This window comes from Nycticebus coucang, chromosome 10, assembly GCF_027406575.1.
Source record: "Nycticebus coucang isolate mNycCou1 chromosome 10, mNycCou1.pri, whole genome shotgun sequence".
In the NCBI taxonomy this organism is placed as follows: domain Eukaryota; kingdom Metazoa; phylum Chordata; class Mammalia; order Primates; family Lorisidae; genus Nycticebus; species Nycticebus coucang.
Genome location: NC_069789.1, coordinates 64871928 through 64889710, shown reverse-complemented (window position 1 = coordinate 64889710; position 17783 = coordinate 64871928). Strand labels below are relative to the sequence as shown.

General features: G+C 33.2%; 1 protein-coding gene across 2 annotated transcripts in view; it reads right to left on the bottom strand.

The window, feature by feature from the left end:
• DENND1B (DENN domain containing 1B) overlaps positions 1-17783 on the bottom strand; it is a 287318-nt gene that overhangs the window by 209517 nt on the left and 60018 nt on the right. For both annotated transcript variants that reach the window (XM_053606348.1, XM_053606349.1), the window contains exon 3: positions 2640-2683. In XM_053606348.1, the coding sequence (XP_053462323.1) occupies positions 2640-2683 (44 nt within the window). The remainder of the gene's footprint in view (positions 1-2639; positions 2684-17783) is intronic.

Genomic DNA, 17783 nt, shown 5'->3' with positions numbered 1-17783 from the left:
AGAATTGGGAAGACTGAGAAAAGAACAGCATTTCAGAAGGGCTAAATGAGTGAGCAAGACTCTAACTAGATACTATGGGAACAAAGTCAAATAAGTTTCTTATTCCAAGTCCTGACTTCACTGTAGGGACTTATTTTTTATACTTAAGATATTTATGAATATTTTTTTCAATAAAAAAGCTATTAATGAAATCAAATTAAAAGAGTACATACCCTCTTTTTATGTGAAACTATGGTCAAGAGTTGCTCTAATACTAAACATGCTCATTTAAATGACTTTTTCAGTGTCATTTCTAAATCTTTCAAATTGACTTTCACTTCTAGAAAAGTATTCTTTCATATGTCTATAGGCTTAGTCTTAATGAATTGGTTTACACATATACTCTTATCTGTTATCACGTTTGTAAACTGTGAGAATTACATCAATGAACTTAAATTGTAGTAAGTTTGTTGTACTATAATTTTAACAGTGACAAGACTATGTTATGCCATTTATTTCAAGATAAAAGAAAGGGGGTGGCGCCTATGGCTCAGTGAGTAGGGTGCCGGCCCCATATGCCAAGGGTGGCGGGTTCAAACCCAGCCCCGGCCAAACTGCAAAAAAAAAAAAAAAAAAAAGAAAGGAACTTGCTCCTCAGGTATCTGGCAAAAAGTACTTATTTCTGTCAAAACTAAAATTTGTATAACATAAGACCTTAAAATATGTATGAAATTACTAGAAGAAAACATAGAGGAAATGCCTCATGACACTTGTCTAGGAAAAGATTTTATGAAGAAGACCTCAAAAGCAAAGGCAATAAAAGCAAAACTGGACAAATAGGATTGTATCAAACTAATAAGCTTCAACACAGCAAAAGAAGCAATCAACAGACCAAAGAAACGACCAGGAGAATGGAAGGATATATTTGCAAACTATACATCTGACAAGGGACTAATATCCAGAGTATATAAGGAATTCAAACAACCGCAAAAATAAATAAATAAATAATCTGATTTTAAAATGGGCCAACGTGCTGAAAAGACATCTATAAAAAGAAGACATATAAATGGTCAATAGGCATATATAAAAAAGCGCAACATCATGAGTCATTGGTGAAATGAAAATCAAAACCATAATGAAACATCATCTCAGTCCAATTAGAACTATTATCAAAAAGATAAAAATAATAAATGCTGAGAATACAGAGAAAGGAAAACTCATACACTGTTGGTGGGAATGTATAGTCATTAAGGAAAATAGTATGAATGTTCCTCAAAAAACTAAAAATAGAACTACTGTATGAATCAACAATCCCACTAAGTAGGTATACATCAAAAAAAATTTAAAAAAAAAGGACATCAATGACATGTCTGTATTCCCATGTTTATGCCCACTATTCACAACAGCAAGGATATGGGATCAACTTAAGTATACATTCAACAAATGAATGGTTAAAAAATGTGATAAATATACAGAATAGAATACTACTCAGCTCATAAAAAAGAACAAAATCCTGTCATTCGTGGCAACATGGATGAGTTTGGAGGACATTACGTTAAGTGAAATAAGCCAAGCACAGAAAGATAAATATCACATGTTCTTATTCATATGTGGAAGCTTAGAAAACCTATATGATAGAGAGTAGAAAGATAATTCCTAGAGGCCAGGATGGGTAAGCAGAGGAAAAGGATGAGGAGGACAGCCAGAGGTTGGTTGCCAGATATAAAATGATAGCTACATAAGAGGAAATATGTTCCTGTGTTCCATAACACTGTAGCATGACCACAATCAACAATTATATATTTTAAATAGCTAGAAAAATAGATTTTGAATCTTCCTAACACAAAGAATTGATAAATGTTTGAGATGATTCATATGTCAGTTACCCTGACTTAATCATTATACACTGATACATGTTTCAAAATATCACAACATATTTCATAAATATGTACAATTATTATAAGGCAATTAAAATAATAATAGCAAAAAAATTGGCAAAAAACTTTAAATTTGTATTGTTAACTATATATTATATAATTCAACCTCAGAGTGATAAATCTAGTATAATATAAATTTGAACAGACTTTTCTACTTATATACATGAGGTAAAACTACTTCATTTGGGTCATACAAAATATTTAAGGAACTATAGAAGACTATGTTTTAAAATACAAATGGAATAAATCCATTTAACATTATAGCTCTCCCATACCAAATCCTTTTAAGAAAATAAAACTAAAGATAAAAACAAGAAAATACTGACAATTTAAATTCTATATGTAAATGATTCAGCTATTACTGTGAAAAAGAGAGAAGTGATCACTTACATCTGTTGCACTTAATTCTAAATAGACAAAAATACTAAATAAAAATGTATTCAACACAGATTTTATATCATCAAGTTTTTTTGATGGGGAAACTTTTTACAAATAAATTAAGAGTGTAAAAATCTGTTGAAATTTAAACAATACAATCCCCATATGTTTCAATAAAACTTCATTACTCATCTACTTAGTAATTTTGCACATAATGTCCTTTTTTGTCCTTAAGTTGATCAAGAGAAAATAATTATATAGCTACTCATGTGTAGTAGTAGTAGTAGCAGCAGCAGCAGTAACAGTAATTTTAAATGTTATTTTTAAAAATTATATGGTTCCAACCTGGTCTCCAAAGTCCTCTGGGAATTTCCACAAGACCACAGGATCTGTAAATAATTGACACATATCATTAAACAGAGGCAAAAGAACACATTTAAAGTACCAGTCTTGGTTAAATACTCTTAAAGGTGTCAACTACTTTGATTATAATGTTTAAATTTCCCTTTAAACATTTCGAATTGATGAGATTCACTTCTTTTCCTTGACCAAATTAAATATTTTGATTTTTCAGAGTTTTAATGATTTTTGGAATAAAGCAAATGAAATTAACAACTAGGTCAGGTTATTAAAAACCCTGCTGCATTTCTTTCAGCAACTCACTTTTATTTCCATATCTTAGATTTAAAGATTCCAAACTTCAAATTTTTAATTTTAACTATATTCACAAAAACATTGGTTTTAATTTGAAAAGAAAAATATAAATCTGGTAAATACATAATCAAATACATTATGGCCCTTAGGGACCAGACCGAAATATAACATTTCCATTTAAAATCCCAAATAAGAAATTATAAAAATTGTAATAATGTTTGCTTTATATCAGTTTTTTAAATCCCATAGTTTGTAATAACAGTTAATTTGGAAGGCAATTAAGGCAGCTTATTTAGAATATAATGTTATTTATACGATATTACACAGTAATTTTTCTAATACATTATATCTAGTAATTCATATAAATCAGTATTATTTTATAAATATTTACACCAGCTTTTTGTTTTCTTTATTTCTCACAATCATTCTCTTTTATTTCACATAATGAAATGAAGTTTTAATTGTAATAAGCAGTACTAAATATTTCAGTCATATGCTTATTTTTTAATTTTGTCAAAAATTTCTGAATATTTTCAGTACCCCAAAAAGGTAGAACATGGTAAATTATTATTTCTGCCAAAAAACCTTTGAAAGCCCAAGATAAGACTAGTATGAATAACAAGTACCACCTATGTAACAGAGTTTGAAACCACAGCAAGTAAAATGACTTGGTGGATCAAAGATTCATCACTCTGTGTACCCCATCAGTGGGAATCATAGCTGTACTCCATTATGCCTAATATTTTGTATTGCTTTCAGAAATATAACTGAAGGATGTATAATTTCAAAATTTTTATTTCCAAACCTCAGTAAATGTCTAGCAACATTTTTAGCATGAGTCATTGCCTCTTACTGTGTTTTTAAGTTTAACAGAATTTTTTTCAAGTATTTTAACTTAAAAAGAAAAAAGCATACTTTCTTTAATTAAATTTCACTTATTAAGAATAAACTTCCATAAGTTAATATAAACAAATCATTTAAAACAGCTCATATAAAAATAAATTATTACAAATTTATAAACACAGTATAAAATGATTATGTCCTCACATAAAACAAAATGTATTCACTTCGAAAATATGTGTGAAATACATTATACATCACCTTAAAATACTTAAATATTAATGTCCTCTAGATAACTAAGTTCCCAACTGGAAAAAAATATACATACATTTATGTGACAATTTTACCAAAATGGTAGCTATTAAGATTTGCAACACATAAAACAAAAGTGTATGATGGAATCTCCATCAAATATGAAACAAAATTTATTATCTTGATAAATTAATAAAATAACTAGTAGCCATAAAAACAAATCATCATACAGAAAGGTAGAATGGTCCTTTCTCATAAACAATGAAATTAAAGGGTTTCAATGTGAATATTGCAAACATCATTTTAAAACAACCTCAACTTTGTAGTTCTCTTTTGAGAAAATGTTTGTAACAAGTTTCTCACATGTTGCCGGGTAGCCCTACAGTCTGCCCTTATTGTTTGCAGCAATTATCTAAGTATGTTTTGCTGTCTCACTTCTACTCATCTCTTAATCTACCATTTTTTTTCCTGTATAGGCTGCTTTTTCACATAAGGAGAAAAAGTGAGTATATGAAAATAACATCTATTGGTTTAATCAAAGAGGAAAATAACCTTTTTCTTTTCATTAAAGGAATTTTATCCCTCAGCACTCAAAAATTTATCATAATCATGTGCATCCATATTTTGAAATGGATTAACTTGGTTACTGCCTATGTGATTAGATTTAGACCACATCTGACACTTCTCTGTAGCAACTTTTCAGAAGTACTGCAAAGGAAGAAACAAAAGGACTCTGAAAAAAAATAATCCGATTCGACAACTTTATGCACAAAGACTGAATTTTCTGTTCCCTGAGGATTACTTTCCAGATACTCGATCTGATCTGGCAATGTTAGGTCAATTTTATGCTGATTTTATGGGTGAAAGGATGAGAACTGCTGGTGGGAATCATCACTGCCAGTGACAACTGATGTACACTGTTTCTCTTCTTTTGAATGTCCACTAGCAATTCAAAAGACATTCCATATCTTAATTAAAGAAAACTTTGTTGCCAGCAATCTAGAAACCAAGTAAATATAAAAGAATATATAACGTGATTTAGACATAAACATAGTGAATCTCTAAGTAAGAGATCTTACAGTGTAATAAGAAATTAAGAAAATTAATCTTAGGAAATTACATAAAACAAAAGTTTTATTAAAAAGTTTTATTAAATCAGTAAATTTAGAAGGTGAATACTTAGGAAATTACATAAAACAAAAGTTTTATTAAAAAGTTTTATTAAATCAGTAAATTTAGAAGGTGAATACTTAAAGTATGTGCACCACCATTACAAGGATTTCAAATCTGTTAACCCTTTTTTAAAATGTAAAGTAAGATATTTTATTTCTTTCCCAATCTGATATTTCACATTTTCAAGCCCTTAATTAAAAATGAATATTAAAATGACTTAAAATACTAGTTTGATTCTACTCCACTATAAAAGAAAAACACAGAAAAAACTTTCTATTTTGCATAAATAATATTTGTTTAATTCTATGGAATTCAATGATGAATTAAATATATGATATCTTTAAAATCATACAATTATAACATTATAATTCAGAAAATACATTTGAAAAAGTAGAATGTATACTAGTATTTGATTTCAGTTTTCAGGACTTGATTTACCTACAGTGTAGAATAAGAACTTTATGTAGGAGGAAATTAAAGTCAAAACAATGAGTTTTTCTTAGCCATATATCTAACTAATACCAGAGACTAGAACTTTCTTGAGATGTAAAGAACACTTATTTTGAATAATTTCCAATAATTCATATTTTTTTGGCACATTTAACTTCACTTAATTTCATTAAAAAATTTATGCAATGCTACACAAACAGAAAAAGTCCCTGCCCTACTGTACTCTACAACACCCATGGAGAGAAATGTCAACAGGCCATCTAACTGTTGTTGAAAGCATTGTTTTAAGCAAGGTTATCATGTAGTGACATTTGAACTGAACTCGAAGAGTCACTGGCTTAATAACGTCAAAAAACACTGCTAACGAAGGAATGATGTCTTTTGAGTATAAATGAGCAAAAACCATTACAGAGAATGTGTGATTTTTATTCTTTCACCTATACATACATAATGATGAATGAAGTAAAACAGGGTCCTTACCACTAATAGAAAAGAGAAGCATCAAAACATATACAATACAATAAAACTGAATGCATTTTAATACTGAAAGGATAGGGTGCTGCAGGAGCACATGATAAGAAAATGTAACCTAATTTAGAGAGTCACTAAAGGACTTTAGAAGGAAAGGACAGGTAAGTTGACATTTAGCGTTAAACAAGTAAAGGCTGATTTGTGCAAGGAAAAATATTATAGAGTGGAGAACCAATATGCATGAAATCTTAGAGGTTAAAAAAAAAGCAGAATACATTTTAGGAACTAAAAAAAAAACAAAAAACGAATATATCTGGAATGTAGATTTGGAGGGAGAAAACACCAGGGAATGAAGCCAGACTGGGAAGGAAACCAAGTGAGAAAGGACAACCAGAAATGTACGGAGAATGCAGCTAGAGTGTGTATTGCCATAAAAGTTGAGGGAAGAGAGTGCATCTAAAAGAAATTCTCAAAAAAATGCTGCAAAACACGGAAAAGTAATGAATAAACAAGGCAACTATATTTAAAGACATAAAGCCACAGTAATACGAGCTTTAATGCAAAGGCAGGAAGAAGGATGGAAATTAGGATTGTGAAATGAGTATAGGAAAGAGAGATTGTTGTATGGAAGCAATTTATTAAAGAAAGGCTATAAAAGGAAGAAGAGACTAAAGGTAGATGGAAAGATTAAGCTGTATAGATTTGCTGCTGTTGTTGTTTTTAATTTTAGATTGATACAGACTTCACCATATTTAAAGGCTGACAAGAATTACTGAGCTAGCAGAGACCCAGTAAAGAAGGAATGTAAGATTTCTTGAGAAGACAAGTGGAATCCTGATGGAGACAGTAAGATGAGCCTTAGACAGAAACTGGAGCTCACCTTCCAACATTATAGGAAAAAGAGAAGAAAAGTCATAAATCTAAGTACAAAGATTAAGAGTGTTGTGTAAATATTGCTAACTTTTTTCTATTTGGTAGGAAGCTCTCTGGAGCAAAGCTCTCTGCTAAGAGAAGTTGTTGGAGGTTTAAGATGCAGGTGTGAATAACTGTTTCAGCCAAGACTGAGCTCTCAATTTAGGTAAATGTCCAACCTGGCATTTAATGGCAACTAAGTGGCATTTCCCCCACCATCATCCAACAGCATAGAAGAAGAGTTAATTGGTAGATTCAGTCAGGGTTGAGGTTTCTGTCTGTCATAATCGAAAGAGAATTTAAACAGAATTGTCACAGACATGAATTATTTAGCTAAAGCTAATTTTTTTCTGTAGAATCCTTTAATACTCTATGATATACCGAAACACAGAAACGTATTTTAAAACAGCACATTTTCAGTTGAATATCTACTATACAGTTATAGTATATGAAGACTATAGGATTGAAAATAACATGAAATAAATAACTGAAAGTACAGGTAGAAGTGTGAAATTAGGACGTGAAGTTCTGTCTTCTACCTATGCAAACAGTGCTTCTGTCTGTGATCAGGTGCAGGTATTGAAAAATTGCAAATCAATTTCCTTCTCCCACCTCTTCTCTAGGTTGATCTTAAAAGAACAGTGTTTCATCTATTTATCCAAATATACTATATAAATATCATTTTCTACAGGTGCTACTATGTGAAAAAAACTGGAAAGCATGGAGTTTAATAACTACAGTTAAAACTTTATAATTTTTATTACATCTGCTAAAATAGTTTTTAAACCATTAATCCCTATAATTTTAAATATTCAATCTGACTGCAAAAATACCATTTAAGGAAGTATTCCACCCAATCATTTAAGACCACAAATGACCTTGGTGAAGCCAGAAACCCAGAAAACCCATAATTTGCCATTTTTCCTTGGCACATACTCCAACAAAATTCAGATATATAGTACTGATAGAAAAATACACTCATTCTGACAAGATAGTAATAAAGAGCTTTACTGATCCACCAGAAAAAAATCCATATTGTACACAGCATAACATTACAAATGTTAAGACTATAAGCAACAATGAAAATAAAAACAAATTCATTGCTGAAAAATCTTAAATTCAGAGTACAAATAATCTTGATAAAGCATATATAATATGTATAAATTATTTTAAAGCTAACATACAGATGATAAAATAGAATTTTAGCATCATTCTAAAGGTTTAGTTCAGTAGTTCTCAAACTTTAGCATGCAACAGAAATGTCTGGACATGCACATTGTTGAGCCTAACTCACAGAACTTCTGAGGTTGGTCTGAGAAACTGCATTTCTCCAAAGTTCCCAGGTTGATACTGATACTATTGTTCTAAGGACCACACATTGAGAAATAATAGCATAGACCATGTAGTCTTCCGAATGATGACCATTATGTCTCACATGTTAAAGAACTTAATATTTTTTATTATAAGCATTTTTCAAAAATAGCAATAAATAAGTCAAAATTTCATTTATTATATGTACTATTCTGTATGAAAACAGGTATATATTAACAAGGCTAGGAAGAAACACAATGGCAATTATTGCAGGAAATACTGTAGGCAAGAAAAATACTATCAAAAATTTTTTAAATCCCTTTCTGTGCAAACAAGGCCACTAATAATTCTATTTCCCTATCCCAATATGATACTGGAACTATATAATTTAAGTAAAATTATGAAGAACTTCAGTTGTGCATACATAAAGATATACTGTCATTATATCCTCTGTATGCACACATAGGCAGTCCATGTCTGACAAGGTAAGCATCCTCTTGGACCTTCCATCTCAGATAGTGAAGAAATATTTTTTGCTGCGCTTCCTCAGAATGTTTTCTTTTGTAGAATTTAAGCAATTAGTTCCAATTTGAACAACAGAAAGGTAAATGCACACTAAGTGTATGTGTGAATGTAAAAAAAAAAATTAAGGCTTTTATTTTATTTGTTAATTTATTTCGTATTTTCACAAAAACATTCACTTTATACAGATAGAATCTTAGAATTTTCCAGATGAGAAAGACCCTTAAAGGTTTTTCTTACCTCTCATACTTAGGAAAAGTTATGTTTTATCCTGAGTTTCTAGAGTTAGTAACTGATAAAGCAATGATTAGAATCCAGGTATGCTTGTGTATAGTATACCACGCTTCCTAAAATATACTGCTCCACATAAAGCATAATACAAATAAACTCAATTTCTTCTTCTTGATTATCTTTAATTTTAATGTTCATTCATCGGAAGTAGTTTAAAGTACAATGATAAATCTAAAAAAAACTCAATTATCCATAAAAAGATATTTATTTATATACATATTTTTTAGTAAATAAATTGCCTAAATCCTACAGACATCCTCCGAACAATACTAGGAAAATTTATATGTGAAGTAACCTAGAAAAACATATTAATAGTACCCAAATCAATAATATCCTCTCAATCTAGATTTAAAATAATTCTTCATTTAATCATATAAGTTTGACTTACATATATAAAACCTTATAGAAATGAAACTGCAAAAATAGGGATTACACTTTTAGTTATGATTTTGCATAATGTATACATTTAAAAGGAAGCAAACTTGGAAATTTGCCCATTTGTTCACCATGCTAAAAATATACATAAGTAGTGGTAGAAAATAAATCGAATGTAATGATCCCATTGTGATTCATTTGAAAAAGTCATCTGGAAAATCAAACTACTTCTCCTACTGTAAATAATTCTGGTGCTTTTGAAACTCAAAACACAGAAATGATTTAATGGATAATTCTAGTCTTTCAAAATGTTTCTCCCCAGAATAATCTAAATTTAGCATCACAGATCAAAATAAGGAAGCTCTTTTCCTCATATATTAGCAAATTCTAAAGTAATGGAAATGGAACTTGAAAGAACTTTATGAAAATATAATCCATAGCCTGTTATAGCATTTTACTATTTCCACTCCTTTTAAACAAGACCTAGTATAATAAAATGAAAACTCTCATCAATCACCTGATAGAGTAATTCCAAACTTAACCAAACAGGGCTAATGGGTGAGAATTGAATTGAAAACACCTTGACAAAGAAAGCAATTTCTTTTCTTCGCACTCCTCTGAAGCTGTGGGTGATCATGGTAATCGAACCATCAACAGTGAGGGGCCATCTGTCCCAAGGGCCCTTCGTGAGAGTTTAAAAAAAAATCAACAACAAAAAAGGAAAAGAAATGCTGTTCCACAGATGTTCAATTTTGATTGCTCTATGACAAGGAACTTACAACTGAGAATCAATGTTTTGACGTTTTTTAGATACCAATCATTAAAAGCCAACACAAAGTTTTTATAAGAACACAGGAAAAAAAGTTAATAGGTTGCTTGTAGAAAGATGATCTGTCATACAAAACCTGATTACACCTTTTAGTCATCTAAGATGTGCATCATATTCTAAGCCACAGCTTTTATTACGATTCCCTTAAAGAGGAAAGAAGGCAAGATGCCAGGCTTTAATTTAGCTTAAGACAGTAATTCTTTCTATGTGAGTCATTAAAATAATACTCATATTCAACTAAAACATTTGAACTAAAACATTTTCAAGAAATACAGCCTTAAAACAAAACTTCAGAAATGTAAAATAACTGAACTTCTCATAAAAGTTTCATTTTATTCATAATTAAATTTTTAATATTATACCAAAAAATAATTGTGGGTAGAAGTGATAATTTAGTCAAAGCTTTTCTTGTTTGTCATAAAGATAGTTTAAAGTGAAACAGACTCTTTTCAATAACTTGCAAATAAGCTAAAATTTATGAATAAAATCATTCCAACTATTAAAATGATTCAAAATTTACTAAAATAAAAATATTTGTAAGCCACATTAATAATAATTACTAAAAATATTTTCAAATTAATTTTAAAATGATAAATACAATAAAATAAAATGTTAAGGAGACAAATTAAACCATGTGTCATATTTCTTTCAGAATACTTCCAAGTTAGTATCAAATTAAATGTAGAATATATTTAAGACTCAATAAATAAATTCACTAAGAAACCTACTGTTAAATTCAGTAACTCGTTTATCTTTTTATCTACAAAGCCTAGGAATGGACTCTGTGATCCCAGATGGTATCTTACAGGCAAATACAAACATCCTCTAGAGAAGAAATACTTAACTCAGGTCTTGCCAAACATAAATCTCCAGCCCAAAATTACTACAGAAAATCTAAACACCTGATTATAATCCATCAGACATAAAGAATAGAATTAAAATATTAATTTTTGTTTTGCTCCTCCTTCGAAGGCTTTAGATATTAAAAATTATCTGAAGCAGCATATATAATAAAGATATTTTAAATGTTTAACAAATAAAATAAGGATTTAAAACACCAGTAAACAATAAGAGATTTTTTTTTAAAAAGCATATTTAGAAAACTGAAAGGTGTTAAATGGTGTGGCCCATAGACGAACCCTCAAGGATGTTCAGGCCAGGTTTTTTGAAATAAGAGAGTGACCTGCCTGGGCAGTGCAAAGATGGGCACGGCACCCAAGGGTGGAGGTGGGGGCAGATAGAGACCACTTTTATAGGGAGCATGGAGCTGTGGGGGTGGACACAGTCCACAGTCAGGTTGCCTGTCAGGTTAGGGTTTTTTGGTGGTTTTTTTCTGGGGGAGTGGGGCTAGCCAGATCTTTTGTGTCTTTGTCTTAGGAGGAGAAGAGAAGGAAGAGAGGAAAAGGGTTTGTGTGTGGCTGCATTAGCCCTCCAACAATTAGAACTTTAAAAAATATAATGTATGAAATTAAATGCTCAATGGCTAGAATAAACAGCAAATCATATTAATACTGAGAAAAGAAATAGTGAAATGAACCAGACACTAAAGATAGTAAACAGAATGAGGCACAGAGATAAAAACAAAATGAGAAACATAAAGGAAGTTAAGAAAAACGGTGACCAAAATAATACTACAAATAGATTCAGAGTTCTAAAAGATCAGACCAAAGAGAGTGGAATGTGTATAAAGTGCAGGAGAAAGAAAATAATAGGAAGGAAGAAATAAAGACTGATTTCTCCAAAACTGGCAAAAGACATAATCCTCAGATTTATAAGTCACAACAAATCCAAGCAAGAAGAGCTGAAGAAAGATACAACTAGAGGCATCATAATGAAATTGCAAAGTGCGAGATGACATAGTACCATTAAAAGCATCCTAGAAACAGATGGCGCCTGTGGCTCAGTGGGTAGGGTGCCAGCCCCATACACCAAGGGTGGTGGGTTCAAACCCAGTCCCGGTCAAACTGCAACAAAAAAATAGCCGGGCATTGTGGAGGGTGCCTGTAGTCCCAACTACTCAGGAGGCTGAGGCAAGAGAATTGCCTAAGCCCAGGAATTGGAGGTTGCTGTGAACTGTGACGCTACGGCACTCTACCAAGGGTGACAGAATGAGACTCTTGTCTCAAAAAAAAAAAAAAAAGCATCCTAGAAAGAAAAGAGATAACTCAAAAATATATATATATTATTACACTGACAGCAGATTTCTCAATAGCATCAATGGAAGCCAGAGACAGTGGAATAATATGTTTAGAAGCTTTTGCTTTAAGAAAGTATGTTTGTCATTCAAGAACTGTGTAAACAGAAATGTAGGCAAAATAAAGATATTTTAGTAAGATAAAAACTACAAGTTGTATCCAAAACAGACCCTTCATAAAGGAGTGGCTAAAGATTGTAACATCAGGAAAAAAGGATAACTCTCCAAGAGGAAAGTATAAAATATAGGAAATTATATTTTTCATGTATGCAGATATATGCACACACCACTGAAGCACTGTTTGCAATTAACAAAGTTTTAGAAATAGCCTAAATGTCCATCAGTATAAAAATAGTTATATCATTATTATTTTATGAAATATTATATAGCCTTGAAAAATATTAAAGTCTTCGCAATGATATATGTTCAGATAAAAAATATATACAATACAGTATTAAATGAAAATAAGGAGACAAGATGACGTCAGAAAAATAAAAGGGAACAGGGAAAACATAAAGGACTTTGAGAATCATAAAGAGAAACTGGTCTTGACTTTTAGGAAAGGAACCCATAGAACAGTTTGAGTACAAAGGTAAACTGGTCTGACATACTTTGATAGGATTACTCTGGCTTCTGTGTTGAGTACAAACTGAAAAGTAACAAAATAATGAACCTAGTTATGAGGCTACTGCAATAATTCAAATAATACCAAAAATGAACATACTGGGAAAAGAATTTATATCTTACAGATACTGAGATTGAAATTCAGACATACACGGACAATTTGTGGCGAAATATCAAGGACGGGCTAGGCACCCGTAGTTCAGCAGCTAAAGCGCCAGCCACATACACTGGAGCTAGAGGGTTCAAACCCAACCCAGGCCTGCCAAACAACAATGACAACTATAATAAAAATAAAATAGCTAGGCATTGTGGCAGGCACCTGTAGTCCCAGCTACTTGGGAAGCTGAGGTAAGAGAACTGCTTACACCCAAGAGTTTGAGGTCACAGAGTACTGTGGCAACATACTGAGACTCCGTCTCAAAAAAAAAAAAAAGAAAGAAAAAGAAACATCACTGAAGGAAGCAGATAACATTAGATTTACAAGATGATCCACCCTCCTGAGACAGAATTCATTCCAAGGTGATAAAGGCCTAAGAATCAAAGAGAAACTCTCCCAGTAGGTTATACTGACTGTTCTATGAACCTGATCTAGCTCAGTGATCTTGCTGGCGTGTGGATACTGTAGGAAGCAAAGGAAAATGTTTCATATAATTAAATGAGCTTTGGCTCTGCACAACTTTAACACAGATGATGAGAAGCCACCTCCTTACTCACACTGCAGAACCACAATCCAGGCAGTGAAGGATCGAGTGACAATGAAAGTACAAGGAGCTGTGACTATCACATCATCATGAATGGCAGACCAGGAGACAACAGCAGCAACAGTGAGCAGGGTACCATATCAAGCATGATCCTAGGTGGAGCACTAAAACAAAGTCTACAGAGAAGACTCCATCAGTGATATGGAAATGACCACAGTGAGACATGGAGAGCAAAGATATAAGCACAGCAGCTAAGGCAGACAAGCAATTCCTCAGCACCTATGAGATGCCCCAGGAGGACCACAGAAATATTAAAGAAAACGCATATCTCAAATTGGACAAAGATCCAGAAGGTACTCAGAGGTTATCAAGCTGGCAACAACTTAGTCTGAACTTCAGTGTGATGTCACCTCTACCCTCTAGTTACATCAGCCTAAGGACTCACGGGTCAAACTTTTAAAGTATCTACATGGGCAGAGCAAGATGGTGGACCAGAAAGAGCATTCCGCCAAATGCTCCTAGTACAAGTGAGGAACAGAAGAAAGCCAGGTTGTGCTGGGTGTGGAGTCCTTGCCTGGAGCTGTGGCCCAGGGTGCTCAACGAGGTGGCAAGGGGCTGGATAAAGTACATGAATCGGAGCGGTGGAGTTCTGACACATTAGGCAAGCTATCATGAGAGGGACCCTCTGTAGAGGACCATATGGGAGGAAACCCTTTCATAGTTCTCGTTCTCCAGAAAGGTGCACATTGAGAGGAAAGCCTGGAAGAGTGCGCACACCCGAACAGTGTACAGCAGCCCGATGTGAGGGCTGGTTGGAGCGGATTTGCCACTAGTTTGATAGTGGCAGAGATGGCCATACTGGGAAAGTCTTGGCAGCCAGGGGGCAGCTATTGTGGGAAGGTCTTGAGAAGGTGGTGAAAGCAGGCCTCCTGCAGGAACACAGCCTTATTAGTTCCACCTGCTGGGATCAGATGTCCAATCCTGACAGGCTCAGGGACTCTCACACCTCATGGGAACTGTTGTCTGGGGGCACAAAGAGACCTGCCTTTGAAGGATTCTGAAGAGCTTTCAGATCCCAACCTGGCAGGGCCTGAATGCTGAGGAAAAAATCAGGCAGTCGTTGGGACAATAGTTGGGAAACAGGTCTATGCCTGGGAACTAGAGAGGTTTCAGTGCTATTGTCCATCCCCTAAAGCTACATCACCACCTGGTATCCAGGCAATATATTGCAACACAAATTATTCCTACTAAAATCAGACTCTTCCACCATATATATATGTATGTATATGTATATTTGTGTGTGTATGTGGGTGTATATATATATATATACCCATATATATGTATGTATGTGTATGAATATGTATATATGTGTGTATGAATTATTCTTGTGTATATGTGTGTATGTATATATACATGTCTGTGTATATATGTACATATATACACACATACACACATACATACATACACATATACACACGTATATATACATATACATATATACACATACACATATAATTTTTTATTTTTTATCTATTTTTTTCTTTTCTCTTTTTTTCTTTTTTTCTTGTTATTGTTAGTGTTTCTTTTTTTGTTGTTCATTTATTTGTTGCTGAGGTTGCTTATTTTTGGTTATCAGAGTTTTCCATTATTTTGTATTGATGTGTTTTTGTTCTTGCTAATTTGTTTTGTTGGTTCTTTTCTTTTTTTCTTTTTTAGAGACAGTCTCACCTTATTACCTATTGCCCTCGGTACAGTGCCATGGCATCTCAGCTCACAGCAACCTCAACTCCTGGGCTTAGGCAATTCTCTTGCCTCGGCCTCCTGAGCAGCTAGGACTACAGGCAGCCACCACAACACCTGGCTATTTTCTTTGCTGCTGCAGTTCGACTGGGGGTTTAAACCCATCACCCTCGGTATATGGGGCTGGTGCCCTACCCACTGAGTCACAGGTGGTACCCGTGTTGGTTCTTTTCTTCATTTCCATCAAGAGCAAGGACTCCTATATTTTTTGGTTAAGGTACTTTAACCTCATCTAGTCTCTCTCCCTATTTCACTCCTCTACATTCTTTCTTTGGATAGAGATTCTTTTAACTTTCTCAATTCTCCCACAGAAATCACTTCTCCAACAGCTAAGATACCTTTGTTTGTCTTTTTCCTTTCTTTCTTTATTCCACTTCCCTCTTTCACCATTTGATACAATGGTATTTTTAATTTCCTTTATCTATTCTTATTATATTATTATAATTTCTGTTTTCTTTTTGTTTTTTTCTTATTTTGCTGAGAGCTGGGGTGACACAGCTGTGGTCTGGCAGGTAGGCCACAGCAGTAGTCTGGCTGAAGGGAATTAAGAAACTTGGCCCTAGGAGGAAAGTTTTCGCATAATCACATTGCAGAATTTTTCTTTATTTTCTTTTTTTTTATTAAGTCTTTTAATACATTTATGCAATTTTCAATGTGATTATTTGTACAAATTGGAGTGTTTACATCATACTAATCAACATAGCTTTCATCTCATTTACCCAATTATAGCATTAGGACATTTGTGTTTTCTACACATGATAGATCCAACTCGTACTTGCAATGTGCTCCATAGGTGTGTCCTCCTACTATCCCCTACTATCCCTCCCACCCCCCTCCCCTTCCCTCCTTCATCCTAATGTTGTGTTTCCTTTTTCATATGCAAGTTTGATTATGAATTGCTTTCACAGTAGTACTGAGTACATTGGATACTTCTTCTATTTCATTTTCATCCCTATTTAATTTTTCCTTCTAAATTTGTTTTTGCTTTTTTTCTTCTCATCCTATTTTTAGCAGAGGAAGAGTCTGGCTCAACTCAGGCTAGTAAGGAGCTCCTGATTTCAAGGAACCCAACCAGCCCAACCCCTCATAATCCATGAGTTACAGCATGATCTTAGCCCATGCTGATCAATACCATTTCTTCCACTAGTCTCATCCTCTGTTCCTGACCTCCTCCTCTCCTGCTCTTCAAGTTCGTTTTCTGTTACTTTTTCCCTTACCATTTTTGTCTTTTTTTTTCTTTTACTCTTTCTTTCTTTTTTCATCTTTCTTTCTTTTCCTCTTGTTTCTCCCTACTTGCTCTTTACCTGTCTCCTCTTGGCCTTATACCAAGAGGCCTCTTAATCACCTAAACTCTGAGACAAGATAATTTGAAACAAAGGAGGAAGTGAGAAGGAAAAAGAAGCACAAAGAGGTGAACAAGAAGAAAGCACACATGAAGAGGAACCAACAGAAAAATTCAGGTAAAATAACAAACCAAAATAGAGCAACTCCTCTATGAACCACAAGGCCACTTTTACAAAAGATTCCACCTATAAAAAAAAAAATCAATGAACTTGATAGACAAGGAATTTAATGGATTAAGACAATAAAGGAAATGAATGAGAAAATGGAAAGACAGAACCAAAAGTCGGATGAGAAATATGTAGAATACAAAAAGTATATGGCAGAGCTTAAGGAAATGAGGAGACAATCAGGGATTGTAAAGAGGCAGTAGAAAGTAGCAAAAATAGATTAGACCATGGAGAAGAAAGAACATCAGAGCTAGAGGATAAAGTGTTCAAATTAACCCACGTAGTTATAGAGACAGAAAAGAAGAGAGAGAAAGCAGAGCAGGCACTTAGAGAACTACAAGATTCCATCAAGCGTTCAAACATTCAAATATTAGGAATCCCTGAAGGGGAATAAGATTGTCCCAAAGATATGAAAGGCCTACTGGAAACTATCATAAATGAAAACTTCCCAAGTTGTACTAAAGATGTACTAAACACACTACTTTCAAATGGATATCGAACCCTGGATCATTTCAACTCCAACAAAGCATCTCCAAGACACATTGTAATGAACCTGTCCAAAGTCAAGATGAAGGAGAA